This window comes from Rhizopus delemar, genomic scaffold, assembly GCF_000149305.1.
Source record: "Rhizopus delemar RA 99-880 supercont3.9 genomic scaffold, whole genome shotgun sequence".
Lineage (NCBI taxonomy): Eukaryota > Fungi > Mucoromycota > Mucoromycetes > Mucorales > Rhizopodaceae > Rhizopus > Rhizopus delemar.
Window position 1 is genome coordinate 108,137 of NW_027137835.1, and position 27,311 is coordinate 135,447.

Below are 27,311 nucleotides of genomic sequence, written 5' to 3' on the forward strand. Positions count from 1 at the left end.
CTTTTGAGACTCTTGTTTCAGTCCATACTGATTAATATTTTTTTTATTAAATTATGCTTTCTATAATAAATCTAATAGAACTTTTTATTACAATAACCAAGACCCGCCTCCCTTATTTAATGTGGGCGACTGTGTAGAAGGTGTGTATGTCTTTTTATTTGATGTTTTTTGCTTAATCCACCTTTGAAACCTGTTTTTTTGATGATGACTTGCGGGTGACATACAAGGTGTGGGTGTTGTCGCTGTATGAGCTTCTTTAGGTGGTAGAGGTGGCGCGGGGACTTGAAACTGATTCATACAAACCATGGGTAGTGTCTCCGAAGGAGGCATACCCCAACTCATGGAATCTCTCAAGGTTGTCTTACTAGAATGATAATGACAGTTCTCTCTCTTTTGGTCGGCCTTTATTTTAAGTATCTCTCTCATCGCATAAAGCCCTACTGTTTTCACGTGGACCGAAGTAACAGGATCCATCAGGGGTAAACAACGCATGAGGGTACACCAATGAGTGTATTGTTGGTCCAAGAGCTCATTGGGATCAGATGAAGTGGATCGAAAAGGTTCAAGAGGTTTTGGCCAAGGAACACCATCTGCAGTGGATATACTGGTGACTGATGAACAGCATTCATGAGAATATCTCTGAAGTCCATCCATGTCTTCTAAACGTTGTAACAAAGCACCATAATTTTGTGGGACATGCGAGGCCCATGGGTCAACGGTGATTGGATGATGTTGAAAGTGGAATAGTTGAGTTGCTGGTGCTGGAGAAGGAGGCTGCTGCTGCTGTTGCTGTTCTACAATTAGTTTCTTTTGTTGATTGGATTCAACAACCAAATCATCCACTTGAACTGATAGTCTTTTTACCAAGTTAGCTAAATCATATAGAGATACGTTCTCTTGTTCTGGAGAGACTTTATTTTTTCTTTTTTGAAGCCTTTTCGATCCGGATAACATTTAGGAAAGAAGAAGGAAAAGAGAGAAAATATTTATTGATATTAAGACTAATGTTAATAATATGTGGGCTGTTAGTAATTGCTGATATATAATAAATATTTTATCGAGAATGCACACACTTTACTTATTATCGTGGGTGCATCCAAAACAATATAATCTTCTTTTTCTTCGTTTCTGAAATTAGTGACTGGCTATGTTGTATTGCATACTCTATTCTATTTCTATATAAACTCATACAAGACCTTAAGCATCTATGTTAAATATAATGCTTTGGTCAAAATGCAAACGACATCTTATTTATTGCTTTGAGGTCTACATTGTATTAAAAGTCTTTTTTAATAAACATTTTGTCATTAAGAAAATAAGGTGTGTGACATGTAAGCATATTGCGAATGGTATTCTTCAAATTACCTTAACAATAAATCTAAGCTTAACAAAGCCTATGATAAATTATTGGCTAATTTCAACAATTCTGATGCCATTGCTTTTATCTTTGTATTCTATATATTCACGCCATCAGAACATTGAATAATCAATACTGTGTAGATGACCTAATCAAAAGAGATAAAGCAATTAATACAGTGTATTCAGCGTTATATGACTTTACCTTCATTAAGAAAATATAAATATATTAATAATAAACGTCATCAACAACTTTGCATGTAAAGATTGAATATTTCACCGCATGCAATCTTTGTAGTGTGTATAACCTATTGATTTGTATCAGCATAGCATAAATGTCTAATTCAAACAAACAAAAACAAAATAAAACGATGCTGTAACAATTTACAGAGTACTTGCATCAAACCAATTCTAGTCTTAGCACCATTTTCTTTGTGTCTTTTTAATGCATTGTTTAATTAATTCTTTCCATTCATATTTTTGTTTGACTAGCATCCAACTCAAACTCTGATCTTATTGATACAACTAAAAGGCTATCACTTTGAAAAGCTTTCGAGCGCAGAATTCCATATATTGTCTACCCGATCTGCTTTTAACACATTATCTTGTCAGGTTGGTAGAACCACATCGGATTATTTATAATGCAGTTCTAAGCTGTATATTAATCTAGGCTTTTATTTTTTTTATTTTTGCATAAATCCATAGTTTACATGTAAATGATGCTTGCTTGCTTTTTTTTTTTTTTTTTTTTTTTTTTTTTTTTTTTTTTTTTTTTTTTTTTTTTATTTGGTTATTTGTATGACAATGTGCTCAACGTGTGTCAAACTATACCTTGCAAGGTTACATGTGTTTAATTAAAGCAGTGAATGCATATCGTTTACACATGAATCCAGCAAACATTTCGAGTCTGACTTTTGGCATTCAATACTAATTCTATATTAGAATTTATGTATTAGTTTTATATATTTAATGAGGGTAAACTTTTAATCGCTGTTTTTGCTTGTCAAAAAGATGCTCGATTTGTACAGAAAATAAAATTACAGTTTTTTTTTTACTCTTTATTGTAAGCTGTGAATGATACAGTGCCTTTAGGTCCAACTTCTGCATAAAAAGATGGAATTCCATCATGAGATTTTTGTGCATAGCCTGGGTGCTGCTTTCTTTTAATTGATTCTGGTTGGAATAATCCAGCTTGTTCATCAGAATAAGAAAAGAGATTGGATTGTTCAAACAATTGACTTGTTGAATCATTCACAGCGGCCAAAGCATTCATTCTATGCAATCAATATTAGAAAAGCTATAAAATACATCATGATATATTACAATCTTGATTTTTCAAAGCGAGGTTCAACACGAGAAGCTAAATAAAAGTCTCCAGGTCCTTTTAATTTAACAAAATCCTAACAGATTATTAACAAACAAAAGAGAATCGAAAATTTGGCAATAAGGAACTTACGGGGGTACCAAGTATAAAGTTACGAAGTGAGTGAATAATATAGTTGGCATATTGTAATTTAGGTTGAAGCGAAGGACTGTCAGCAATGTTTCGAATCACTTCATATCTTCTAAGCTGTGATCGAGGTGAAGGAATTAAGCGATGGTTGATTTTTGGTTGAGTAGGGTTCGTACTCTTATCCCACATAATCAGATTACGAGGGTTGGCTTGATATTCCTCTCCTGCTGCAAGTGAAATACGATAGATTCCACCATAATGACTGATGGCCAATGTACCTGGTCCACTTACTGTATGAACTAGTTTATTCACAACTCCCTACCTTAAAGTAAGTAAAACGGGTATAGTTCTCTACTATGTATGTTTTTACTGTTTGTTGATGATGAACGCCTAAATCTAAAGTTACTTTTTCTGTCTTTGCTAAAAAGGCATCCCGACGTAACATGTATTTTGCACTGCTTTTGAGTTGAATGATTGATATTTCTCCTAAACGTTGTGGTGCTAATAAAATATCACCAGCTACATTCTTGGTATAATACTTTAAGTTGGGTTAGTATTTCTCTTTGTCTATTCTTTTTTTTTGTCTCTTTATACTTTTTGATAAAACATGGCATCACCCACTAATTTTCTACCAACAGCTTTTACAGTAGTTGTATCAAGTGATAACTTGGATAAAACTTTTGTAGAACAAGCCAAAGTTGAACCAGTAGCAGTAGTAATCTCTGAATCAGGTGGAAGCTAATGCGTAATGTTTAGTGTGTATAATTTTTAAAATGTGGAAAAGCAAAACCTTGACTAACAAAGCAGAACCTGAATAAAAGTAATTTAATATCGAAAAGCACACAGATACATATACAGCATAAATAGTTACCTGGTCCAGAAGAAACGGTTTCAAATATAGCTTCTTTTTGATTTTCGGTGCTAGTGTCTATACAACATTTTCAATTATTATTTTTCTCTTGAAAAGTTTTTTTTTTTTTTTTTTTTTTTTTTGCAAATACCTTTTCCAACTTGAGATATGGTATCTGTAGGCCCATTAACGACATGTTGAAAAGACTTTAAAGAACGATCAACTGTTTCAGTCTTTTGTTGTTGGTTAAAAGCAAGACCAACATAATTACGTGTAATAACACGTCTCAACATGTTTTTTGCAGAAAGAAAGGGAAAACAAAACCACCCCCCGAAGATAAATTTTATAAACACCGCCTTGAGCAGTAAAGTGAACGCGCTTCTGTTTGTGCACAAAGATCTGCTAAGAATGCGACGTACAAAGTTCAAATGAAATCAATCAAGTAATATAAAAAGGCTTCGTTTCCAATTGATATTTTATTTAAACTAAAATAACCAAGAAAAAAGTTTGTTGTTTGAACGTTGCTTAGATTTCAGCTAATTCACGAAGACGACGAACAGTGGAACGAACAGTGGCAGCAGCAGTAGTACTAATAAAAAAAAATTAGTATACCCACATACACTATTCCCCAAAAATAAACTTACGAGACGGTGTAAGCACCACCGGCCAAGGTCTTCTTACAACCCTTACACTTCCAGATACCAACAGCAGTACGCTTGACAGCGTCCTTACCACAGAAAGTACAGGTGTAAGTAGCGTGTTGAGTGATTTCCATCTTCTTTACAGTCTTTCTGAGAGAGGCACCATAACGAGTACCGTATTTACCAGTGATTCCGACTATATACAAATGATTGGTGATTAATTTTTTTGTTCACAAAATATGTTGTCTTCTAATTTGATCCTCTATCTGTTATTACCTTTCTTAGTACGCTTGGCCTATATGATAGGATGAGTGAATGGATGAATAAATGGATGGATGGATGTTTTGTATATGTAGACTTACCATGTTGAAACAGGAAAATAAGAGGGAGGGGAAATCAATCCATCCAAGGAGCAAGACTATACAAAAATTACAAATATGTTCAAACTCCGCTTTTTTTTTTACATGTTCCTAGAGTTTTTTTTTCGCGTTTGTGAACATTGAAGATGGATCTCGATGACATTGTTTTAGACGATTATGATTTTAATATTGAAATTCCATCAGAAGGCGCTCCTTCTAATGTGCCTTCAACCAGCGTAGAAACATTGCCCACTGAAACAACGGAATCAACTACCCAAAAAGAAAAACCAAAAAAAAAGAAATTCGATGAAAACTTGTAGTTATTTTTTTTTATCTATTCTTTACCTTTTTTTTAATGTTTTTATTATAGGCTTCTTAGTAGTAAAGGAATACCAAGATTAAAGAATGAAGCACCCTTTTTACGTTTTGAAGGCAAAGGATACGAAGAACACGATTTAAAAAAACTGATGCGATATTATCAATTATGGGCCAACAATTTGTATCCAAAATTTCGATTTACTGATTTTGCGAAAAAAGTAACAAAGCCGGCATCGACCAAGGCAGTCAAAGAAATGATTGCGGTATGGCAAGAGGAATTTAGGCAAAGAAAACGAGTGAGAGATGAAATTGAAGCGAGTCACTCGGGAGAAGAAGAAGAGAAGGAGGAGGAGGAAGAGGAAGAAGAGGAGGAAGAAGCTTATCAAAAGAGAATAAGAGATAGTATATTTCCTGATAGGGATTCAACAGAAAAGCAGCAAGAAAGTAGGTCACAGCCCAATACAGACAGAAACGAACAAGAAGAAACTGTACAGGATGCTGCTGCTCATCATGAGCCAGATCACGAACCAAAAACTACAGCGCCGGTCGCAAACCGTGCAGATGCTTTATCTATCTTGGCTGAGCGAAGAAGAAAACGCGTCTTGCCGGCAAATGATAATACCAGAAAAGCATCAGAAACAAAAGAGAAAGAAGACAGTAAACAGTTTGTTGAACTTTCAGACAGTGAGGATGAACAACCATTATTTGCTAATAAAAGACGTATGATTCGACGCAACATTGAAGAGGATGAGGAAGAAGAGGACGAGGAAGACACGCTAAGTAAAGCAAAACAGAAATATAAAGAAATCTCAGAAGCAGATATTGATCTAGCGTCTATTCCAATGATTGAGGATATCCAATTAGAAGATCTTAATGATATACAATTAGAACCTATGAATGACGATTAATAAAGAACTATGTGTATACTTTTTGACATGAACAATGGGTTTAAACACAGTACTTGTGAGAAGATTGTGACAACTTTTCTTTTTCTTTTTTTTTAAGGTGAAAATTTTAATGTTTATTAAAACCCATCAAAGAGTAAAAGGGGTTAAAGCAGTGTAAATATACTAAACAGTGAATTGGACGAAAACGATGAAAACGAAATCATTGTGCACCCACTTGGGATTTAATTTATTTGTAAATAAAGTAAATTTCTAAACGTATGAAACAGTGGGTCTAGGAATCAATGCATTTTGTACTTTATCTGCATTGGAGAGGCTGTCTTGGACTGTTTGAAATAAATTCAATAGGTCCATCATTAGTTTGAATCAAGTTCCTAAAATTGGTTCATTAGTTAAAAGCGGTAACTATATATGTGAACATAATATAGCTTATCAAAACTTACCTTTGTCATTTGATATACCATTGTCCATTTTAGAAAAGTCAAAGAATTTTGGGTACCATGTTGTAAGATCATTGTCAGTCGCTTTTTTAGGAATGCTTTCCTTATCCTTGATAAAGAACTTGGCAATCTTCCAGAAAGCTTGTTCATCGATTTGGACAGGCTTGGACTTGTAACTATACAATGAAAGTAAAGAAAATATCCTTGATCCTCTAGAACCAGTGTGTTTTCAAAGCTTGAATATACTATCTTGAATTTCCTTTTGAGTATCCTTGATAAACGTCTTGCCCTTTTTCAAATCATCGACATGTAGTTTTTCAAATTTCTTTGAGATTTCCAAGAGTTTGTTTGAGTTGATAGATACCAGAACAGCTTCCTTTGAAATTTTGTAGTCTTTCGCGTTCAGATGAGTGACACCTTCAATAGACTTTAGGTCTCTGTGAACATAAACAGGAGTAGCAGCTTTTTAGGGGACATTCTCTTGTATAAGCTGTTTTTCATTCATTTCCTCTTGTATCACATCAAATCATTTAAGGTAGTGGTGCGGACTTGCTTCAGTTGGCTCCTTAGAAGTTGTAGATTCATATGATTCCAATATAAAATAATATCTTTGACAATGTTCTTGTTAGTATCATTCCATCTCAACAAAAGAGGGCTATTTAAAAGTAGAGAGATTTATTCTTTTTTTCAAACATAAAACACATCCCTTTCTATCGACTATTACCGTTATGCATGTTTTCAAAATAAATTTTGTATTTGTCAAATTGATTAAGCAATATATACTTATGAAATTCTAGTGCTCATCTCTCTCTCTCTCTCTCCTGTCAGATTTCTGAGTCACAAGAACATGGGAAAATTGGCTTTCTGCATCTTTTCCTATCCAAACGACTGTACTACTATTATGATGCTCTCAAGCTTAAATCATCCAACCCTTTCATGAATTTTAGAGTTCTATTTTTTTCGCTTATAACTCTTGACTACTTTTCCGTATGACATGGACTTGTTTTACTAAGCAACCTATCACTATATACCGCTGGGAACAAGAGCTTTTAAAGGTACCCGACTCCTGTACCAAACCTTGAAGTGAGCTTTTCTTACTAGTCATTCGTCTATCGCTTACGAACTAAGATAGAATACTAAAATAGCTGCTTAAATGTAAAATTAGGAGTATCTCTCTGTTCATGAAGAAGAGCATAATGGTTTGCAAACAGCTGAGTTCTGAATATAATTTGTTGTGTATCTTCACTTGCAAGAATTATATTATATTTGAATTTAATGTTGTAACGTTCATAAACACGTTTATTAAAATAAACTTTTTTTGTACTTTCAAGGTTTTGTGTAAGTCTTTTACTTTGGATAATATATGATCCTTGCAAAGAGAACATGCTGTACTGTGATCTGTTATTTTACAGCTAGAGTATCTGTCAAAAGAGTCATTCATTCCTTGTTGCTTAATTTTCCATTTTCTTGCTTCACACTTGAACTTTGCTTTCGCTTACCATTGATGTCAACTTTAGTAAGAAAAAAAAAAGAAAAAAGAGAGAGAGACTTCATAGCCATGATCTGTAAGGCCATTTTGTGTATATGAAACCTGCTAACATCTACAGTTTCTGGGTTATGTAATTGCCACATATAATAGTCTTTACTGTATTGTTCAAACTTTCTACGACCTTTTCACTTTACATCTATTATTAGACAATCAGAGTAATAATTTTTCAATGATTCCAGCTTCTGTTTTTTCTATGGTTACATGTATTTTATTTTAAACATTGATTTGATGTATTTTAGGCTACAATGAGAAATCCAAAGATTTAAAACAAAGAATAAAAATATGTTCAGGCAAGCAAACGTTAATGTAGCAAAGAAACTAATGTCTCTCTCTCTCCTCTTAGCCTAAATAGGAAATAGTATGGGTGACTAAAACTCCACACATCAATCAAATCGTATATTCTTGTTGAAGGAAATCCAAATAGTTATTTTGTGACTATTTTAAACCTGATGTTAACAATTACAGCTATTTGTTATCTGAGCTTTTTATTATAAACCGTATGTGATTGGATAAGACTCATGCCCAATGAAATATTAAGCAATCATAGAAAACAGCAATATCAGTTAATCACTAACGTGACATTGCCTACATGTATTTGTATCTTCCTTACAAACAAGGTGTTGCAGCAACTATAAGACTACTCTATATTATTCTCCAATCACAATACACATATTATGCCTAGCGTATCTTTATTTTTGTTCAAACTCAAAATTCACTTTATCTAAATTTATCCAAGACAAATGGCCTGGAATTCAATTTCATTTTATCTAAAAATTTAAAATCGTCTGAATTCAAAATAAAAGTTGTGTAGACATAAGCCTATTGTTAACACACCCAACATTGATCATTTTTTTTTTCCTTCTTACCTAAAAAGTCATTCTGTTTAATGTGTCGCAAAAAAAATAGAACACGTTGAAGCATGTTTTGGCTGTACAAGTCTAACCTTATTAAACAATAATGATTTCTTCCCTTTCTATTCCAAATACAGTCAAATGATTTTTCGTGCTCACTTTAAAACTTGTATTTTCTTTTGTTTCCTTTCTTGTACTTTCTGTTCTAATGTGCATTCTTGTGTCTTTTCTATTTCAATATTGATACATTTAAACCCCGTATATTGATGTGTTGTACAAAACCCTTTTGTTACCAAATTAAGGGATTACACGAAAAAAAAAGGTACAAAAGCGTCAAAAAAAAATCAGTCATCCACTATACATCCGTGGGTCACTCACAAATGACTATTTGAAAAGCTTATTGACAGTCGGTCAACACAGTTGACGTGTGTCCATTTTTTTTTTTTTACTTTGGACTATGAAAAAGAAGGCCAATGCCTCCTTTTCAAGTGTTTACGTAAGAAATAGCATGGACTTGAAACATGTAAAGGATTCTAGACATTCCTTCTTTAGTTAAAAACCTCGAGTTTAACAAAACGGATGTTCAAACCAAATTGTATAACGTTCTGTGACGACGATCATAATGATCTTTTTACTGTATTTAATTTTTCTCTCTCTTTTTTTTTGTTTTCTTTTTTTTATTATTATTCTTTCTTTACATTCCTTTTTCGAATACAATAAAAAGGGTGAAATGTTTAGTAGTAATGAGAATTACCAACAATCTGTTGATAAATCTACTGTTCGAATCTCTGACCCTAGTATGATTAGCAGCCAATTTTCAAGTATGAAATTAAGTGATGTATCAAGCTCTGGGTTTGATCTTGTGGTACCAGGACATGATGCAGAGTTTGATATCATTGACAGTTTAGACTATGATGACGTTGATACTGGACTGTTTGGTAAATGAAATAGATGGAAAATCACGATTTGTTAAACAACTTAAAGACCAGGAAATGATGCATCAGCGTAGAGAAGGATTTGTTCAAGAATTACATCAAACAGAGACGATGTATGTCAACATATTACAACTTGTAGAAGATTTATATCTTTTGCCTTTACGTAAAAATGCCAAGCAATCAACATTTAGCTTCTTGGGAAATAAAAAATCACCCATAACGGAAAGAGAGAAAGCTTGGCTATTTTGTAATATTGATGATGTATTGAATGTTCATAAAGAAATATTGAAAAGCTTAAAAGAACGGTAAGCAGCAACTTGTTAAATTTGCTTTGTTTTTTAAAAAGTTTTTTTTTTTTTTTTTGTATTTAGTCTTAACATTTGGGGTCCGACTCAAATCCTATCGGATGTTATTCTGACCTGGGTAAGCAAGAAAAAAGCCCATAAAAAAAAAGACTATCCTCACCTTGGCATGCATAGTTTCCAAAGATTCAAAAAGTGTATCACGTTTATCTCGATAATTATAGTACGATGACAAGTACTTTTGAAAGATTAGGAAGATATCAACCGTTCAAGAAATTTTCAGAAGTAAGAGGATAAGCAATGTATAATCATCATCATATTAAGTATAAATCTTAAAGTCTGCAGAGAAAAATTTGGAAAAGGGAACGACACTTTTAGATTTATTAAGAGCACCTGTCACCTGTATTGTACGATACACAAAATTATTAACAGCCTTAGCAGACAGCACGGCTACAATGCATCCTGACTATACTGGATTAATGCAATGCAAACAACGTGTTCAAAGTTTACTTGAAGAATTCAGGCCAAGGTAACAATGAAAACCAGCCAAAAAAAAAAAAAAAAAAAATAGGACTTACAAAGAGTAGAGTGGTAGATGCTAGAAATGTGGATCAAGTGTATGAGATTCACACTTCTATGACAGATCGACCTTTTGGTATTCGTGCTGAACGCAGACTTTATTTACAAGACAACTTTTTCCAAATCAACAAAACATCGATTGAAGATCGAGCCTATTTTTTATTTTCAGACATGCTAGTCTTTGCCAAACGAAAATCTTCTTCTTCCTTACTGTATAAAGGTCATATTATATTAGAAAGGGCCAAAATTCGTTTGCTTTCAAAAGAAGAGGTCACTGGAGAAAATCACTGTATCGAGATCATCTCCTCATTCCAAGGTGTCGATTCTCTCAATACCACCTTTATGGCTTCACCCACAGCTCACATCATGAAGACCTCCAGTGAAAATGAACAGCTCAAGTGGAAATATTATCTGGAATCCATCGTGGCCAAAATCGATCAAATGGCCATGCAACAAAAAGGTAGGTGGTATAACCTGGATTGCGATCAAAGCATTGACATCTTTTGCGTTTAGTAAACGGTGGGAAATTAACACCTCCAAACTCAGTCAGGCGGCCAGGTACTTCTTTATCAAATGAATCCGCTTCATCCGTCACACTTTAAAAAAACGAAATACTCTACACCCCCATTCCGTTCATTCTGTTACAATCTAAGCACTCAACACTCACATTCCCTCTCTCTTTTTCTTTCATTGTGCAAGCCCAACAAAAATTATTCTATGTACATATCTATTTTAATCCAAACAAAATCTATGCTTCTCTCACACCCCTGTGCTATCCCTTTTTTTTGTTTATTAAGGTTCATTCTCAGATACAGCCTTTTTCATTTTAACATAAAACTCCTTGGTCAAGGGCATTTATACGAGTATTTCTCTTTGAATCGCAATCCGTTTATTTTTTTTATGTAGCATAAAGATGTTTTTAGTTGAAACGCAAGGAAGCAGGGGCCACAAAGACATCGGAAGATACAGATCCGGTGAGGTGAAGAACAAGGGCCATGGTTTGATTCGATGGATTGATCACCTTCACACGTACCGTTTTATCTTTTTGCTGGACCCCCTTGGATGGATCCAACTGGACCTGATCAGACACGTTCAATTCAAGGGTGATGGTTGGATGGAATGGAAAAAGGGTCGTACGACGCGCGTGGATCATTGCCTCAAAGACATGGTCCGAAAAGGAAGTGATGACCAGTTGAACATGCGTGTTTGAAAGACGGTAAGGACGAGGGACTGGCTGGGTGTTCAGGGCGACACTCGATGCATTGAGACCATGGACGCAACTCGATCCAGGTGTACCATAGCCACAGTAGATCGAAGCACCATCCACCGTCGGAATGCAAACCGTACCGGGTGGACAGGACGCCGTGAGCCACTGGCCGTGCACACAGAAAGCATAGGCCCCATGGGGTGTACAGATGTATTGACCTGGTACGGAACAGGCTTGATCGGAGGTGCATGCACCAGACGAGGGGACGGTCGGCATCGGTGAGGAAGTGCTGCGACTGGCGGTTGAAGTGGTCAGGGCTGGAGCAGATCCGTGCACGAGATCGTAAAGCGACGAAGGGAATCCGGGATTGTTCCAAGCCTGGGATGCATCCCACACAGACACACCGCCATAGCTTGCGTACCGAGACGCGACAGAAGGCACCAGACGACTCAAGCTGGTCATGTCGACATAGCCACTGCCAGCAGCACGAGGAGAGCCAGGTAGGGTCAGATAGACCTTGATCTGCTTGTTGGCCGACTGTGTCTTGGCCCATGTGTCCCACACATCAAAGTTAAAGGACGCACCGAGCGCAGAACAATAATTGTTGTAAAACTGAACATTGACATAATCCAATCCGACCGCATCGATCACCGGTCCAAGGAGAGCATCCGGGAAGGGGCATTGAGGAGCCGCACCGATCAAGAAGTCCTGGCTGGCTGATTTCGAACGAAGGGCAGTGACCAAGGCCGCATAGCCCCCAGACGAACCCCCTTCGATGTCCAAATCGATCCCGTCAATGATCGCATCACCAAAGGGCCGCGTCTCGGACGACCCACGGCCAAATAAGTTCCAGAGCGTTTCCGCAAACTGCTGTCCTTCAGCATCACTTGTAAATCCATAAGCCCCAGTAGCCCCACCCAGAGACAAGAGAATCTTGACTCCTTTGGCTTGACATGTCTTGATGTCTATAAGTCATGAGATCGTTTGAAGGAGGGCCAGCATGGACTACTCTACCTGATCCGATAGCAGGACATGAAAGTAGTTGGCTGTTTGGAAAGAAAGTGTTTTCACATGCATTCGATAGGTTGATTTGAGGTAATCCACCCAGATTGAAGATATGAAGAAATGACAAGAGGATGATGTCTGCTTTGCCTGATTGGCAGTAACTTGATAATGTACCTTGAGTTGTCGCGCCACCAGCAGAGTTCTAACCATCCCCATAAGAATTTACCTTTTGACAGCTTATACCACTTACTTGTCCCCAATAATACATCACGTTAGGGCCATTTGAAGAATAAGCTGCTTGAACATGTAAAGCCTTTAACAGGCCAGCAATGACCATACCAAGGATAAACATAGAGTAAGAAAGTCTTCAAGAATAATAAAAGAAACAAAAAAAATTCCTTCCTTTCCACATTTTAAATCCAAAAAAGTTGTTGTTTTCATTTTGATAAAACCTTGATGAACAACATGCCATGTTCTGTAGAATCATCCTATTTATGTACGAGAATACACGCCATGATTATGGGTATATGGGCTACTTGCTTTATCAACACATCAAGTGTCAATCATTTCAAAATGAAGATTATACACATACTACTTTGTCTTACAACCAAATCACTTCAAATACTTTCAAAGACATGTCTTTTTATATAATAATTTTATTTTTTATTATTTTTCAACCAAATCACAAAATGTGTTTTTTTTTTCAAAGTGGGTAAACAGAATTAAGCAATTTATTTCTTACCGGCCTTGGCAGCGGCCTTGGTGACCTTACCGGCCTTGTCGACCTTTTCAACGGACTTGATGACACCGACAGCAACGGTTTGACGCATGTCACGAACAGCGAAACGACCAAGAGGAGGGTAGTCAGTGTAAGCTTCAACACACATGGGCTTGGAGGGGATCATCTTGACAATGGCAGAGTCACCAGACTTGACGAACTTGGGAGTAGCTTCCAAGGACTTACCGGAACGTCTGTCGATCTTTTCAATCAATTCAGCGAACTTACAGGCAATGTGAGCAGTGTGACAATCCAAAACGGGAGCGTAACCAGCACCAATTTGACCGGGGTGGTTCAAGATAATGACTTGAGCGGTGAAGGAACCGGCTTCCTTGGCGGGGTCGTTCTTGGAGTCGGAACAGACGTTACCACGACGGATGTCCTTGACGGAGACGTTCTTGACGTTGAAACCGACGTTGTCACCGGGAAGACCTTCAGAGAGGGTTTCGTGGTGCATTTCGACGGACTTAACTTCAGTGGTGACAGCAGCAGGAGCGAAGGTGACAACCATACCGGCCTTGATGACACCAGTTTCGACACGACCGACGGGGACAGTACCGATACCACCAATCTTGTAAACATCTTGAAGAGGAAGACGGAGAGGCTTGTCAACAGGACGGGTAGGAGGGTCAATGTTGTCGATGGCATCCAAGAGGGTCTTACCAGACTTGGCACCAGCCTTGGTTTCCTTGTTCCATCCCTTGTACCAGGGCATGTTGGTAGATTCGTCCAACATGTTGTCACCGTGCCAACCAGAGATGGGGACGAAGGGAACAGACTTGGGGTTGTAACCAATCTTCTTGATGAAGGAGGAAACTTCCTTGACGATTTCGTTGAAACGAGCTTCGGACCACTTGGTGGTATCCATCTTGTTGACAGCAACAATCAATTGACGGACACCGAGAGTGAAAGCCAAAAGGGCGTGTTCACGGGTTTGACCATCCTTGGAGATACCAGCTTCGAATTCACCAGTACCACCAGCAATGATAAGAATAGCACAATCGGCTTGAGAAGTACCGGTAATCATGTTCTTGATGAAATCACGGTGACCGGGAGCATCAATAACGGTGATTTGGTACTTGGGGGTTTCGAACTTCCAGAGAGCGATATCGATGGTGATACCACGTTCACGTTCAGCCTTGAGCTTGTCAAGAACCCAAGCGTACTTGAAGGAACCCTTACCGAGTTCAGCGGCTTCCTTTTCAAACTTTTCGATGGTACGCTTGTCAATACCACCACACTTGTAGATCAAGTGACCAGTGGTGGTAGATTTACCGGAATCGACGTGACCAATAACGACGACACTGATGTTAGTCTTATCTTTACCCATTTTAGTCTAAGGGATCACATAAGTATTTGGATGGATGGATGAGGTTGCATCTATACGGTTACCTTTTAAAGTTGAAAAAAGAGAGAAAGAACAAAAAAAAAATTCGGATTTCTATTTTATATCAAAAATTTTTCGTTAGCCCCGTTCCCGGGTAAATAAAATTTTGAACCAATCAAATTGATCAAGAAAGCTTTTTTTTTTTCTTTATGTCAACACAGACAAATTATTCCCCAAAGAATTGTATGATTTATTTAGAGAGTTTCATTAACTCGTCGATTAGAAATGGCCTCCACCTTAGGATATTGTGCAAGGAAAAGAAAAATGTTAAACATCCTGTTTTATTTATTTTTTTGCCTTGGGTTTTTTTTTTTTTTTTTTTTTTTTTTTTTTTTTTCATAAAAAAAATTTTTTTTTTCTTTAAATTCCAACGTTTCATTTTACAAGAATTTGCTTCAACATTCAATTTCAAACCATTAGTTTCATTTCTGTAGCTCAATTTTTGGCCATTAAAAGTTTCGTGGGATGAGATTCAGTAAAATGGTATTTTCTGGGATTTGCGTCAAATAAATTTTTTTTTTGACATTTATACTGTAAACGATCGCGTTTGTATAGCAATGAATGTTAACATTATTATATCACAACACTTTTGCTGTATGATTTGACTGTTTTGAAAGATATCTTAATTTGGAGTTTATCTCTTACAAATCTTGCTTTGTTTGCATTTAATTGAACCTCATACAATGCTTTTTTATAGCTTTTTCAATAAGCAAGAAGGAAGGATCCAATTGAAACAGGCAAATAATTGCAATACACAATTGTTCATTGATTAGCATCAAAAATGAATACAAGAGATAGTGACAGTGCTTCATGTTGTAAAAAAAAAAGAGGAATTTGGTGTTTCTTTGAGTTATTTAATAAGGAGAGATGATTACTAGCCAATTTATATCTCGGACTTAAGTTTTAATAGAGTAATAAAAGGGACAAGAGATGATATCTAAATGGTTTTCATTTACTTGGGAGAGAGAGATAATATTGTCATTCGATGATCACAGATAATAATGTTTTATTATTAAAGGAGAAACAATGTTGTAAATGAAAACCATTTGTATATTTTCGTGTGTATAATAGTTGAATAGTTTTTTTTTATTGTTATTAAGTGAATTAAAAGAAAAAAAAATGATGCATTTTTATATGTACAACATATGAAAGAAGAAGAAAGAAGAAAGATTAAATTACAATATAAAAAAAAGGGGAGAGGATACCAATAAAAAGGGAGAATATTAAAAGAGGAGAAAGAACATAGAAAGACTTAAACGTAAAGTCATATATAATTTTTAAGGGCTTATAAAGGGGGTAAATGATTCATGCAAAAATTATGTAAAATGTGTGTGGGTACTTGATAATAAAAATGCTTTGTGCGCTCGCGCATAGAGAATAGGGCATAAAAAAATGTGGAAAAAAAAAAAAAAAAAAAAATTAAAATTCAGAAAACCAAGGATGCATTAAGACTTGATGAATCGTAGGTCGTTGATCTGGAGACCGTTGCAACATCCAGGAGATTAAATTTAAACAAGCTAAAGAAACACGTACTTTAGGCTGAGCAATTCGACCCGCAATTGCCATTTCTGTATCATGGAAGGGAACCTCGCCAAACAAGATGGTATACAAGAGCACGCCAAGTGACCAAATCTCTGCTGGTTCAGCCTTATAGGCCCTACCCATCAAAATCTCAGGGGATGCAAAACTGACTGTACCATAAAACTTGGTCATCAAATAAGTCTTGTTGTCGCCATAGTGACGAGGCAAGACAGCCGCTGCGCCAAAGTCAATGAGCTTCACCTGATATTGATCATCAATCACAATATTTTCATCTTTAATGTCTCTGTGGCAGATACCGAGCACGTCCAGGTAAGCGACACATTCAACAATCTGTTTAAAGATCGCTCTGGCCAATGGTTCTTGGAAATAATTGTGTCGTTCGATGCATTCAAACAAATCACAGGATGTACGTCTTTTGATCACTGGCGTAGGCAAGTATTGTTCGAGAGGTGAGTCCATCAGGGATGAACAGGTACTGTGAGATGTCTCAGAGAGGGCGGGTGATCGTGAATTGTTTTCTGTACTGCTGTTGGTGGCCCACTGAGAACCATGCAATTCCATTACGAGATAAACAAAATAATGATCTTGGTATGAATCAACATAACCGATGATATTTGGATGATGAATGTTTTTTAAAATGTAAACTTCCATTGGTATTTGGCCTAGTGTGCGATCCTTTACCCAATTATGAGCTGGTACCATATGACGATAGATAAACTTGACAGCTCTCTCGATCCCAGTCTTTCTCTCACGCGCTGAGATCACAAACCCGTGGCCGCCAGATCCTAGTTCTTCTCCAATAATGTAATTGGCTAAAAATGATGGGTGAAGTGGATAGTTGGATAAACAAGCAGGAAGTGGTTTAGGTTGTTCTTTGTAATAAATGGATTCTTGTTGGTTAAATAATGTATTCATGTTCAATGACAAAAAAAAAAGAAAAAGAAAATAAGGGTTTTTATATACAATTTTTTAGGGGGAAAGATTTATTTATAAAAGAGAAAAAAAGGGTTTTTTTTTTTTTGCAAAGAAGTTTGATAATGGAATGTATAACATATGCTCCCTGAATAATAATAATAAAACAGCATACACGTTAGTCGATCTTTGAGGCATTCCCTAATCAAATATAATTTATTGTTAAGGAAACCCGCACGTCTTTCAAGCTCCTCTCTTATCTTATTTCCATAACCGAGGAGCAGCCCTTTCATCCACGTTTACATAATATAGAATTCCTTTTTTCTCCCCTCATATACTTTTCCTTTTATTGAACATGTTTAAAGAGATCAAAATGTTTAAATATAGTAAATAAGGGGGTGACAATAGATAAAAATGTGTCAAACATTAGTGTACTCATGTCTGGACTTTCCCCCCCTTAAAATTATTGTTTTCCGAAAGGGAAGGTGCACAGAAAATTATTTATTTTTCTGTGAAACTGGGGTTGAATGATAAAATGGACTTGCCCTCCCCTTTTTCAGCAAAGAAAAAATCTAGAGCTACTCTTGATTTTAGAGCTGCCCTAGTTGCTATGGAGGAAATTTATTTAGAGTGACCTGTGATTGAAATAAGCAAAAAAAAAAACTCAGCATACAAGCTGTAAAAATACCTTGTTAAGAGGAAATGGTTTACATCACAAAAGATTGATAGTGTTGATGGTTTTATTCTTATTTGTATTCTATAATTGTTTTGTTTCTTTCAAAAACTGCAATAGTGCAACATAACAAAATATGAATTGAGATGGTGTCTGAACCATTGTTGTTCTCTGTTTACGAAATTCATCTGTCAAAAATGACACAGGATCTAGAGGACCCAACCCATTCTTTATCATTGTCTCTGTACTATCAATCACACAAAAAGTGCCTGTTCGTCCACAGCCAGCACTGCAGTGAACCACAGCCGGTCTGTTCTCTTTATAGAATGTTCTTGCCAGCTTCACAAGCGCCAGCACCTTATCCGGTTTGTTGGGCACTCCGTGGTCAGGCCAACCAAAGAATTGAAGCTGAACCACCTCAGTTTTCTGCACGGGTTCATTTTGACGAGAGAGTGCGACAGAAATCTTTCGAACCATACAATCTGCCTTTTTATAGATCCTTTCCTTTTCGACGTTTTGCAACTCAACCATCACCCCGTCATTGTTTCGCAATGTCTCATTTTGATCGCCTTCGGGCCAATATCGAGCACATTTTTCCATTCCCTTTTCAATCTCGGGTGTTAGACACACGATCACTGGCACCTTCTGTTCGACGACCATACGCCAAAAATCAATCACAGTATGTCTCAGTGGCCCCTGGGCTGCAATATAACTTGTACCGGTGGGTGTTTGTATGTGGCTCGCATTGATATAACCACCGTCAGCCAATTTTACGCGATTTTTATCAAATGGAAGGATATTGCAGTATCGATTCAATCGGTCATTTTCTAGAGCACTCTTCCACTGGTATTCTTGTTGATCCAAGCGACAGTCTTGCATTGCGTTGATATCCGTAAATTGTTCAACTGCATATTGTTCAAAACTCAAGTTGTTCTTATTGACTAGTCTTTTTAAGAAATCAATTGTTTTATATTCTTCTGTCATCTTTTCTTTTTTATTAAAAAAAGGTAACATTTTTATTTTAATAAAAAAAAAAAAGAATAAAAAAAAAAAAGGAAATATATGGTTTTCTATAATTATTGGAAGACACTTTATTGAGAAAATTTAGTCTCAGTTTTGGATAATTTTTGTTTCAGTGATTGAGAAATTTTTTTGAGACAATTAGAATTGCCGAGCTCAAAATGTAATAAAGTGATATTTTGTATAGGAACATTTATTTCTGGTTAACTAATGATCTAACTTTTTCTTGATTAACTTTCACTGTATAAACCACAAGCAGTGTGTCGTTATGTGTGTATTATGAGTTATTCACAATCAAACTAAATATCCAAATGATGAAAAGCTAATATAAAAATGTTTTAATAATGAATAGAGTTACTCATGTTATCATGCTTACAAGTGAGTTTGAAAGACTACCAAGGTTGGATAAGAGACGACCCCTTAAGTCCGGTAACTTAGTCACGAAATGACAAGCATTTATCACGCATATAAATTCGTTAGCAAAAAGGATACTTTTTTTTTCTTTTGTTTTTTTTTCATTCATTAATGTAGTCCACAACAAGACATTGAAAGTGAGTGTTCTTAAGAGCTAATAAAGTATAAGTTACTGGTTTTATATGACGAAATCGATCCACTTATTTTTATATCGTGCCTCCGGAGTCTATCACTAAAAACACAACTGCTGCTGTATAGTCTACTTACATTATGTAATTATGATCACAACAAAGGTTTAATGTTGATAAAATAGTCCTCATATTCAGGGAATAGATCCATAAAGGGTAGTTTATTCTATCGATTTTGCCAAGATCTATTAAGATGTCTATGATTTTGACTGAAAAATCTATTATGGCTAAAACATATATAAGCGGATCAGAATCTATCAATATATGTAATTAATGATTAATAACATGTTAATGTAGATGTTGGTCTAGAAACAATGCTACCAAAGATAATCAAAACCAAGTACTTGTATTTAAAGGAAGATGATCTAATTATGCTACCAGAAATCCTATCTAAGGAAAAATAAACAAATTGGCCTCGTTATCATCATTTACCTCGTGCTGAATGTACTCAAAGGCAATGAGCTAAAACTAAAAAAGCCAATGGTTGAAAAATACGAATGATGATGGCTTTTTACATTGAACACCATGCTTCACTACTCTTAACCCATGTTGCTTTTTCATTTCTTTAACTTTCGTCTTTAGCACCAACGACACTTGATTTCTTAAAAAAAAAAGAAAAAAAAAGGGGGGGCTTCTTATTATAATTTGAGACTAAATTTAATTTATAAAGTGAGTAGCCTTGTTACCAGTTAGAAACGTTCAAGTTGGCAAAGAGAGGACACCTGAAGATCAAAGGATTCTTTTTGAAAATAAATTATGGTTCGGAAAACGTATGAACGTGCCCTCAATGTTTTCTTTACGTCAAATTTTAGGCTGCTGCTCAAAAATATTTAATTAATATCTATGCCGCCACGTCTTCCGCCGTCTCTTGTATTTAAAGGTATTTGTATCCTATTTGGGGCAATCGAGTTATTTTTTTTATCAAAGACAGAAAATGAAGGATGATTGCTAGAATATAACTTTATATAAAGAATAAAATTTTCTCTTTATTACCGGTTTGACATGTTACTTGAGCATAAAACAATTTTTATGGTTAGGGATACATTGTATGAAATACACTTGAAGGGATTTGATTGGCTAAATCTGAATTTTAAAATTAGATAAAATAAAAAAATAACCTTGGGTTAAACTCAGTGCTTTTTTTTTTTTTTTTTTTCTTCTTCAAACTTGTTTCGTTAAAATGGGTATTAGCTTCTCATCATTATTTACTGAACTCTTTGGCAAGAAAGAGATGCGTATTCTTATGGTTGGTCTTGATGCTGCCGGTAAGACTACCATCCTTTATAAGCTTAAATTAGGTGAAATTGTGACCACCATTCCTACTATTGGTAATTAAAAAAAAAAGAACGAAAAAGCTTCATCATCTCATATATTCTATAGGTTTCAATGTTGAAACGGTTGAATATAAAAATATTTCCTTTACTGTTTGGGATGTAGGAGGACAAGATAAGATTCGTCCTCTCTGGAGACACTGTAAGATAGACCGAGTGAAAAAAAAAAAGGGGGAGAAATTAACAGATTAAATAGACTTCCAAAATACTCAAGGTATTATCTTTGTTGTTGACTCTAATGATCGTGATCGTATTTCAGAAGCTCGTGATGAACTTCAACGTATGTTAAATGAAGATGAGCTTCGTGATGCTCTTTTACTTGTATTTGCCAATAAGCAAGATTTGCCTAACGCTATGAATGCTGCTGAAATTACTGATAAACTTGGTTTACATTCTTTAAGAAACAGACACTGGTACATTCAAACTGCCTGTGCAACAAGCGGTAAGTAGTATAATATGAATATTATCTCCTTTACATATGTTTATATTCTGTGAATAGGTGATGGTCTGTATGAAGGATTGGAATGGTTATCCGCCAACTTGAAGAAACGCTCTTAAACTAATTTTAATATAAAAAATAAAATGTAACATATTATTATTATTCATTTATTATTGTTTATTTATTGTTCTTTAATTGTGTCGATCTTACATAAGGGTTTACATGTGCTATTTATGAATAAAAACCAAAGCATATTTTTTTTTTCAAAAAAAAAAGAAAGAAAAAGAGGAGGGGATATTTTTGCCCCTTTTATAGGACAATGATCAATTGAAATTACACACATGCACACATACACGCTTTCAGGAGAGAAAAAAAAACAGTGTAAGCATGACTAGACATGTTCAACTTTAATACCCTTAAATAAATTAACAAGGACCTTTACAAAAAATAAAAAAATAAAAGCTGAAATATCAGAAAATGGAAAAAAAAAAAAAAATAATTCACTATAGACTCAATGTAGATGACAAAAAAAGCTTATTCCTAATTCATGTTTTTAGCTTTTACATAATTTCCTATTCTACTTTTTTCTCGACTACACAAAGGATTACCTGATTCACATGCCTTAGTTGAACAAATATAATTACTGTGTTACACCACCAATAAAACACGAACCATTTGGCTTCGCTTTGTCCTTCTTTTTTCTCTTTTCATTATGGATAAATTAAAGCAATCTTTTATTGACTTGGATCAAGCACGGTGTGATGAAAAATGGCAAGATATTTCAGAATTAGCAAAGAAATATAAAAAATACCATCCACAAGAATCAGGTGAAGACCATATGAGGATAATACAATGAATAAAATCTCTAATTTATATGAACAGTGCTTGAGATAACTGCCAGAATAGAATCAGAATTCATTCAACACTTAAATCAAGCACGAAACAGTGGTTATTCAGCAGATTATATTCATGCATTGGACGATCCTAATCATATTGCGATATCTAAACGATTGGATCCTGCACACGTTCAGCTGATTTTAGTAAGACTGTTAGATATCATCCAAAGGCAAAAATCAAGTTCTGAAGAAACACCAGACGATTGGCAAGCTCAGGTACGCGCACATAGGCAATAAACAACCAGAGTTTCGTCTGTTATCCTCTCACACTGAGCTCATTAGTTTTCAAAAATCATTTTAGCAAGAATTTACTTTGAGACTGCAAGATTTGATAAAGCATTAGAATGGTTACAGCAGTTGGCCCTACGATTAGAAGACGTCGAGAGGGGTTATGGTTTGGTTTTACTTGTGCAAGCAAGAGTGATCAAAGGAAGGTGCTTTGAGCAGGAGCAAGATGATGAAGGTGCTCTAGAATCTTATTTATCTGCTTTGAGTGTGGTAGAGAATCATCCTGATGAAAAGAACAAGGCATTGAATTCTTGGGTTGAGGACTGTCTTTATCGATCCGTGTTACTTCAATTAAGAAGAAAGTACATAAAAGAATCTGTCATCGAAAAAAAAAAAGGCTAAAAAATTTTGTGTAGGGGAGCAGTAAAGCAGACATTGAGATTGATGCGTTCCTATCTACATTACTGCAACACGAAGCGGTGGCCAATGCACTGGCGTATACATAAGCGTTGGATTATTTTTCGACACTACATTCGATATTTAACTCGAGCTTATCAAAAGGGCGTCTATGTTCCAGTAGATAAAGATGACCTGTAAGAACAAAGCTACAGAAACACATTAAAACTCATGCCATCCCTAGACTTTACACTGCAAGTAAACCAACGTCAGTCCTGGATGAAACAATACAACTCGTATCTCAATTTCGGTCCTTGCTCCACCAATTTACAAAACTCAACGATTCGGCTACCGATCTAAACCACAGGACACTTGAGCTCTGTCACTTGCTTGTCTCTGCGCATGATACCGTTGGATGGGGCCCCAAGGACTACTCAGAGCGTATCCTTAAATTCTTTTACAACGCGCGTGTCTACACATTCAACAGTCCAACTCTTTGCAGACACATGGTCAATCTGTCGGATAAAAAGACATGTATCTTGGCCACAAAGAATTATTTAGAACTGCTGGGCATAAAGAACATTCAACTGACCGCTCGGGATGAGGATGGGTCGGTGCTACATGAAATGGTGGAAACGATTGGCAAGAAACTGCAGCTTGTAACTCATGATTCCTCGAATTCAGCCTCTTGTCACTTGAACTCTGTAGAAAAAAGGATTGTTGACATCCTGACTTCTCAAGGATCGAACTCGAATGAGGAACAAGGCGATGCCTTCTCATCTTCTTTAAAGCCAAAATCAGAGACTGCAACCGTCAAGAGGAAATTACCGCCAGGAGCATATGAAAACGATAATGAATTGGATGTAGTTTGCACCTTGTTGATTGCTGTAAAACGCGTTTATGCAGATATGCCCAATGAAGAAGAAGGCTTGATCTTGTGTGATTTGGCTGTAGCTTTATTAGAGGAAGCAGATGGTTTAAAAAAGAAAAAGATGAATCAGTGGAAATCACTAATGGTCCAATGCAGACGCATACGAGGTTGTCTCTATGGCCTCTGTGCTCTTCAATGTAAGTCTATCCCTTTTGACCATAGTTATATTTATCTTTTTATCTATCAAGGTAACGAACCAGAGAAACGTTTGAATTGCCTGAATGAATCACTTGTTTCACTTTCAAAGGCAACCGAACTTGACCCACATTCTTGGCAAGCTTTTTATGAACTGGGCTTGCATCAAGCCATTTCGGGGGATAGATCTCAAGCCATGGCATCCATCAAGCGATCCGTCGAGTTAAACCCAGATTTTATCCCTGGATGGCACCTTTTAGCTCTCCTTCAAAAACATTTATCCCAGGCACTCGTCATCCTTCAATATGTGTCAGATAAACATACCATAGACGAACAGGATACGCTTGAGAAGGCCATGTTGTTCATGAGGATCAAGATGTGTCAGCTGTCTGTCTTGGAAGAACTCGAGGGGCCATGCACTGAGGGCTATACGAGTCTTTTTTTTTTATTTTTCAAACTGTCTAAAAAGTTGAATTTACTGCCTACTGTTGTATCCAAAAGCCAGTCCATTAGTAGTAGTACCAGTAAATCCTTGCCATCGACCTACAGTAAGACATCAAGTGGTTTTCTCAGCGAAAACAGCAGTAATATGAGCCTTCAAACGATTGAAAGCATAGAATCGTCTCATGAAGATGATCAGGATGAGAAGCAACTGGAAAATAAACAGGGACTAGATAAAGTTATAGAAGGGGAACAAGAACACCAAGTCGGATCAGAAAGCGGCATAAGTAAGCGCAGCAGGAGATCATTAAGTTTTTCAAAAACAAGGCTCGATGATCCTCTTTTGTCTAACATGAAAAAAAAGAAAGAAAAGAATGGTGCAAGACCAAGACGAAATACAATTTTAGGCTTGCGATCGTCATTTAAAAACAACAGTGACTTATTTAAGGGTATAGAACAATGGGACACAGTAGAAAATGGTTCTAATTTCTTTTAAAAGCGTTTCCAAACGAGATGAACCGTGCAAGTCATCAAGATGATTCCGTAACAGAAGGTGGTATAGAAAAGAGCTATTCGACACTTGTCTTTCAGCAAGCAGAAAAAGATGATAATAAGGAACGTTGGAAACAGATGTTGGTACAACTTTGGATCATGGCAAGCTCAAGTTATCTGAGGAATAAGCAATACGATGAGGCATTCAAGGCTATTCAGGAAGCAGATCAACTGACGGATGGCGTGAACGCCGATGTTTGGCATCAAATTGGAAAAGTTCTTATTGCTCAAGGCCAGCGTGCAGCAGCACTGGATGCATTTAAAAAGTCGCTCGTGATCGAACCTGAACATGGGCTGACTTGTATTTCGCTCGCCTCTGTCTATTTGGATATGAATGAATATGAACTTGCAGAATATTTACTAGAGAAAACAACAAGAGGGACGGGTTGGAATCAACCAGAAGCTTGGTAAGTTTTTATAATGAAAATCAAATGCTAAAAAAAGACAAACATGTATTTTAGGTACCTGTTAAGTAAAGTGTATATGAAACAAGAAAATTTGATTGACGCCAAACAATGCTTAATGTATGCTTTACAACTGAGCGAAACAAACACTATTCAACCTCTTAATGATTTCCCAAGATTTCTTTAAAGCTTTAAAAAAATTTGTATAAAAATTTATTAATGAAGTATCATTCTCATTCAAAGCTTATTTATTGATGCACTGCATCTTCTACCCGGTAAAAATATAATTTCTAGCAAGCTTCTAAATAAATGGGCATTTGATATAAAAAGCAACTTTTTTTTTCTGATTAGGAAAAACCAAGATTTAAGTTTAAACAATGATCATGATGCCAAAAGACTAGTTCTTTTTAAACACTTGCTTGAAAAAGAAAAAACTGAAATTTATTTAAACTTATTTGATTGAAGGGAAAAGTATCAAAGGTAAACGCTTATAAAAGTCATAAATAGATCAAAAGGCTTGATATCACGAAAGAATAGCATGCATCAATCATTAGATAATTCTTACCTTAATCATAATTGCTTTGTGGACCACCCTTCTTTATGAATCCAAAAATAAGACATATCCTCTAAATGCATTTAGTAGCTTGAGCTGACAATTTATCTATAATTTTGGAATAAAATAGAATGATTATGTAAATTAATAATGTCGCTAGCTATAATAGCATTCATGCAGACACAATAGCCTTCTTTTTTTCCCTGTGATGTAGACGTATCAAACTATTTTCTTTACAAATACAAATATTTTGTGGTAGATTTTGTTTCGTTTGAACAAAAACAGATATAAAGTAAATGTTTCTGAATATCATATTGCATGCAAAAAAGAAAAAGTAGCTCTTTTTTTATATCTCTTATGTTCAAAGCAATATGATGTTTATAACTAAAAAATCTCAGTATGTTAAGCCAAAAGAAAAAGACAAGGTGAATGCTATAGCAATAATAAAAAGGCATAATTCGATTTTGAGTATGTGTATGCCATGCCTACATAGCGCTGTGCTATTTATTATTAGGCAATAAAAAGAGGAGTCATGATATCAATAGATTGTGAAACTCAAAAGAGCGTTTTGCAGTTGTTTAAATGCTTGTTAACCTATAATAATAGAGATATTAAATGCAGCCTGTAATCCAAGTTTGAATTGCTTTTAACACAGTAACATGTTGTTCAATCGAACATATTGATTACTGAGTGGCATAAGCAAAGGTTTATGTAAATCGCATGGTTATTTTCAAATTCAGGCTCCAAGTTCCCCTTTTATCAGCCTTGGCCATTCAATTTTACTAATAATCAAGTGTACACAGGTATGGTTATGGCTTGTAACAAAGATGTTGTTATTATCTTCTTCAACAAAATGGACTTTTATCTTTTGAAACATATCGAAATTGTCAATGTCTCTAATTCTATTTTTCTAATCAGGAGCTTTTAATTGAAAATAAATATACATAAAATGAGATATGTCAATATTTGAAAAGAATTTCTGGATCGCAAGACGTAGTCAGCAAAGACATGATTCATCTGTAAAAGAATTGGATCATTCTGATACCTGTTTAACAAACGTGTAAAAGCAAAGCTACATTCCTTCAAATGTACTATTATTTGACTTTATTCACTCGGATCATATGAACTGTAAACCTTGAAAGTATTATACACGTTATTACAATCACTGGAAACTGTCACTACCTGAATCAATCTCAAAAAAAGACAGGAACTCTTGAAAAAAATTTTTATAATGTTTGAGACTCAGAGATCAACCTTTAAGACAAACTTCTTCCATTTCTACTTTTTTTCCCCCTTTATTTCGTTAAGTAAAAACAAAAGAAAAAAACAAGTAAGGTAAAG

At 35.7% G+C, this 27,311-nt stretch overlaps 13 protein-coding genes across 13 annotated transcripts; 5 read left to right on the plus strand and 8 right to left on the minus strand.

Moving 5' to 3' along the window:
- Nucleotides 1-87: 87 nt before the first annotated feature.
- On the minus strand, nt 88-954 carry RO3G_11145 (uncharacterized protein; the record flags this gene model as incomplete). The annotated part of the gene is made up of 1 exon (XM_067665729.1): nt 88-954. The coding sequence occupies one exon, from the start codon at nt 952-954 to the stop codon at nt 88-90; it is 867 nt and encodes a 288-aa protein (XP_067521830.1).
- A 1,256-nt stretch (nt 955-2,210) lies between these two features.
- On the minus strand, nt 2,211-3,855 carry RO3G_11146 (uncharacterized protein; the record flags this gene model as incomplete). The annotated part of the gene is made up of 8 exons (XM_067665730.1): nt 2,211-2,289; nt 2,412-2,630; nt 2,680-2,756; nt 2,813-3,127; nt 3,180-3,347; nt 3,404-3,547; nt 3,681-3,737; nt 3,811-3,855. 8 exons carry the CDS (start codon nt 3,853-3,855, stop codon nt 2,211-2,213), a joined length of 1,104 nt encoding a protein of 367 aa, XP_067521831.1.
- A 329-nt stretch (nt 3,856-4,184) lies between these two features.
- On the minus strand, nt 4,185-4,665 carry RO3G_11147 (60S ribosomal protein eL43; the record flags this gene model as incomplete). Its single annotated transcript, XM_067665731.1, has 4 exons — nt 4,185-4,248; nt 4,304-4,496; nt 4,577-4,595; nt 4,663-4,665. 4 exons carry the CDS (start codon nt 4,663-4,665, stop codon nt 4,185-4,187), a joined length of 279 nt encoding a protein of 92 aa, XP_067521832.1.
- A 566-nt stretch (nt 4,666-5,231) lies between these two features.
- On the plus strand, nt 5,232-5,885 carry RO3G_11148 (uncharacterized protein; the record flags this gene model as incomplete). Its single annotated transcript, XM_067665732.1, has 1 exon — nt 5,232-5,885. The coding sequence occupies one exon, from the start codon at nt 5,232-5,234 to the stop codon at nt 5,883-5,885; it is 654 nt and encodes a 217-aa protein (XP_067521833.1).
- A 249-nt stretch (nt 5,886-6,134) lies between these two features.
- Nucleotides 6,135-7,897, minus strand: RO3G_11149 (uncharacterized protein; the record flags this gene model as incomplete). The annotated part of the gene is made up of 7 exons (XM_067665733.1): nt 6,135-6,208; nt 6,326-6,532; nt 6,569-6,759; nt 6,843-6,977; nt 7,354-7,445; nt 7,674-7,720; nt 7,822-7,897. The coding sequence occupies 7 exons, from the start codon at nt 7,895-7,897 to the stop codon at nt 6,135-6,137; spliced, it is 822 nt and encodes a 273-aa protein (XP_067521834.1).
- A 1,555-nt stretch (nt 7,898-9,452) lies between these two features.
- Nucleotides 9,453-10,204, plus strand: RO3G_11150 (uncharacterized protein; the record flags this gene model as incomplete). Its single annotated transcript, XM_067665734.1, has 4 exons — nt 9,453-9,660; nt 9,707-9,962; nt 10,029-10,080; nt 10,184-10,204. 4 exons carry the CDS (start codon nt 9,453-9,455, stop codon nt 10,202-10,204), a joined length of 537 nt encoding a protein of 178 aa, XP_067521835.1.
- A 391-nt stretch (nt 10,205-10,595) lies between these two features.
- Nucleotides 10,596-11,140, plus strand: RO3G_11151 (uncharacterized protein; the record flags this gene model as incomplete). The annotated part of the gene is made up of 2 exons (XM_067665735.1): nt 10,596-10,998; nt 11,052-11,140. The coding sequence occupies 2 exons, from the start codon at nt 10,596-10,598 to the stop codon at nt 11,138-11,140; spliced, it is 492 nt and encodes a 163-aa protein (XP_067521836.1).
- A 317-nt stretch (nt 11,141-11,457) lies between these two features.
- Nucleotides 11,458-13,102, minus strand: RO3G_11152 (uncharacterized protein; the record flags this gene model as incomplete). The annotated part of the gene is made up of 3 exons (XM_067665736.1): nt 11,458-12,710; nt 12,760-12,952; nt 13,001-13,102. 3 exons carry the CDS (start codon nt 13,100-13,102, stop codon nt 11,458-11,460), a joined length of 1,548 nt encoding a protein of 515 aa, XP_067521837.1.
- A 379-nt stretch (nt 13,103-13,481) lies between these two features.
- On the minus strand, nt 13,482-14,858 carry RO3G_11153 (translation elongation factor EF-1 alpha; the record flags this gene model as incomplete). The annotated part of the gene is made up of 1 exon (XM_067665737.1): nt 13,482-14,858. One exon carries the CDS (start codon nt 14,856-14,858, stop codon nt 13,482-13,484), a length of 1,377 nt encoding a protein of 458 aa, XP_067521838.1.
- Nucleotides 14,859-16,334: 1,476 nt separating this feature from the next.
- Nucleotides 16,335-17,108, minus strand: RO3G_11154 (uncharacterized protein; the record flags this gene model as incomplete). Its single annotated transcript, XM_067665738.1, has 1 exon — nt 16,335-17,108. The coding sequence occupies one exon, from the start codon at nt 17,106-17,108 to the stop codon at nt 16,335-16,337; it is 774 nt and encodes a 257-aa protein (XP_067521839.1).
- A 1,018-nt stretch (nt 17,109-18,126) lies between these two features.
- On the minus strand, nt 18,127-19,026 carry RO3G_11155 (uncharacterized protein; the record flags this gene model as incomplete). The annotated part of the gene is made up of 1 exon (XM_067665739.1): nt 18,127-19,026. One exon carries the CDS (start codon nt 19,024-19,026, stop codon nt 18,127-18,129), a length of 900 nt encoding a protein of 299 aa, XP_067521840.1.
- Nucleotides 19,027-20,844: 1,818 nt separating this feature from the next.
- Nucleotides 20,845-21,553, plus strand: RO3G_11156 (ADP-ribosylation factor; the record flags this gene model as incomplete). The annotated part of the gene is made up of 4 exons (XM_067665740.1): nt 20,845-20,992; nt 21,045-21,137; nt 21,192-21,437; nt 21,495-21,553. The coding sequence occupies 4 exons, from the start codon at nt 20,845-20,847 to the stop codon at nt 21,551-21,553; spliced, it is 546 nt and encodes a 181-aa protein (XP_067521841.1).
- Nucleotides 21,554-22,146: 593 nt separating this feature from the next.
- On the plus strand, nt 22,147-25,604 carry RO3G_11157 (uncharacterized protein; the record flags this gene model as incomplete). The annotated part of the gene is made up of 9 exons (XM_067665741.1): nt 22,147-22,261; nt 22,317-22,474; nt 22,613-22,920; nt 22,975-23,151; nt 23,322-24,022; nt 24,074-24,748; nt 24,869-24,910; nt 24,961-25,420; nt 25,475-25,604. 9 exons carry the CDS (start codon nt 22,147-22,149, stop codon nt 25,602-25,604), a joined length of 2,766 nt encoding a protein of 921 aa, XP_067521842.1.
- Nucleotides 25,605-27,311: the final 1,707 nt, after the last annotated feature.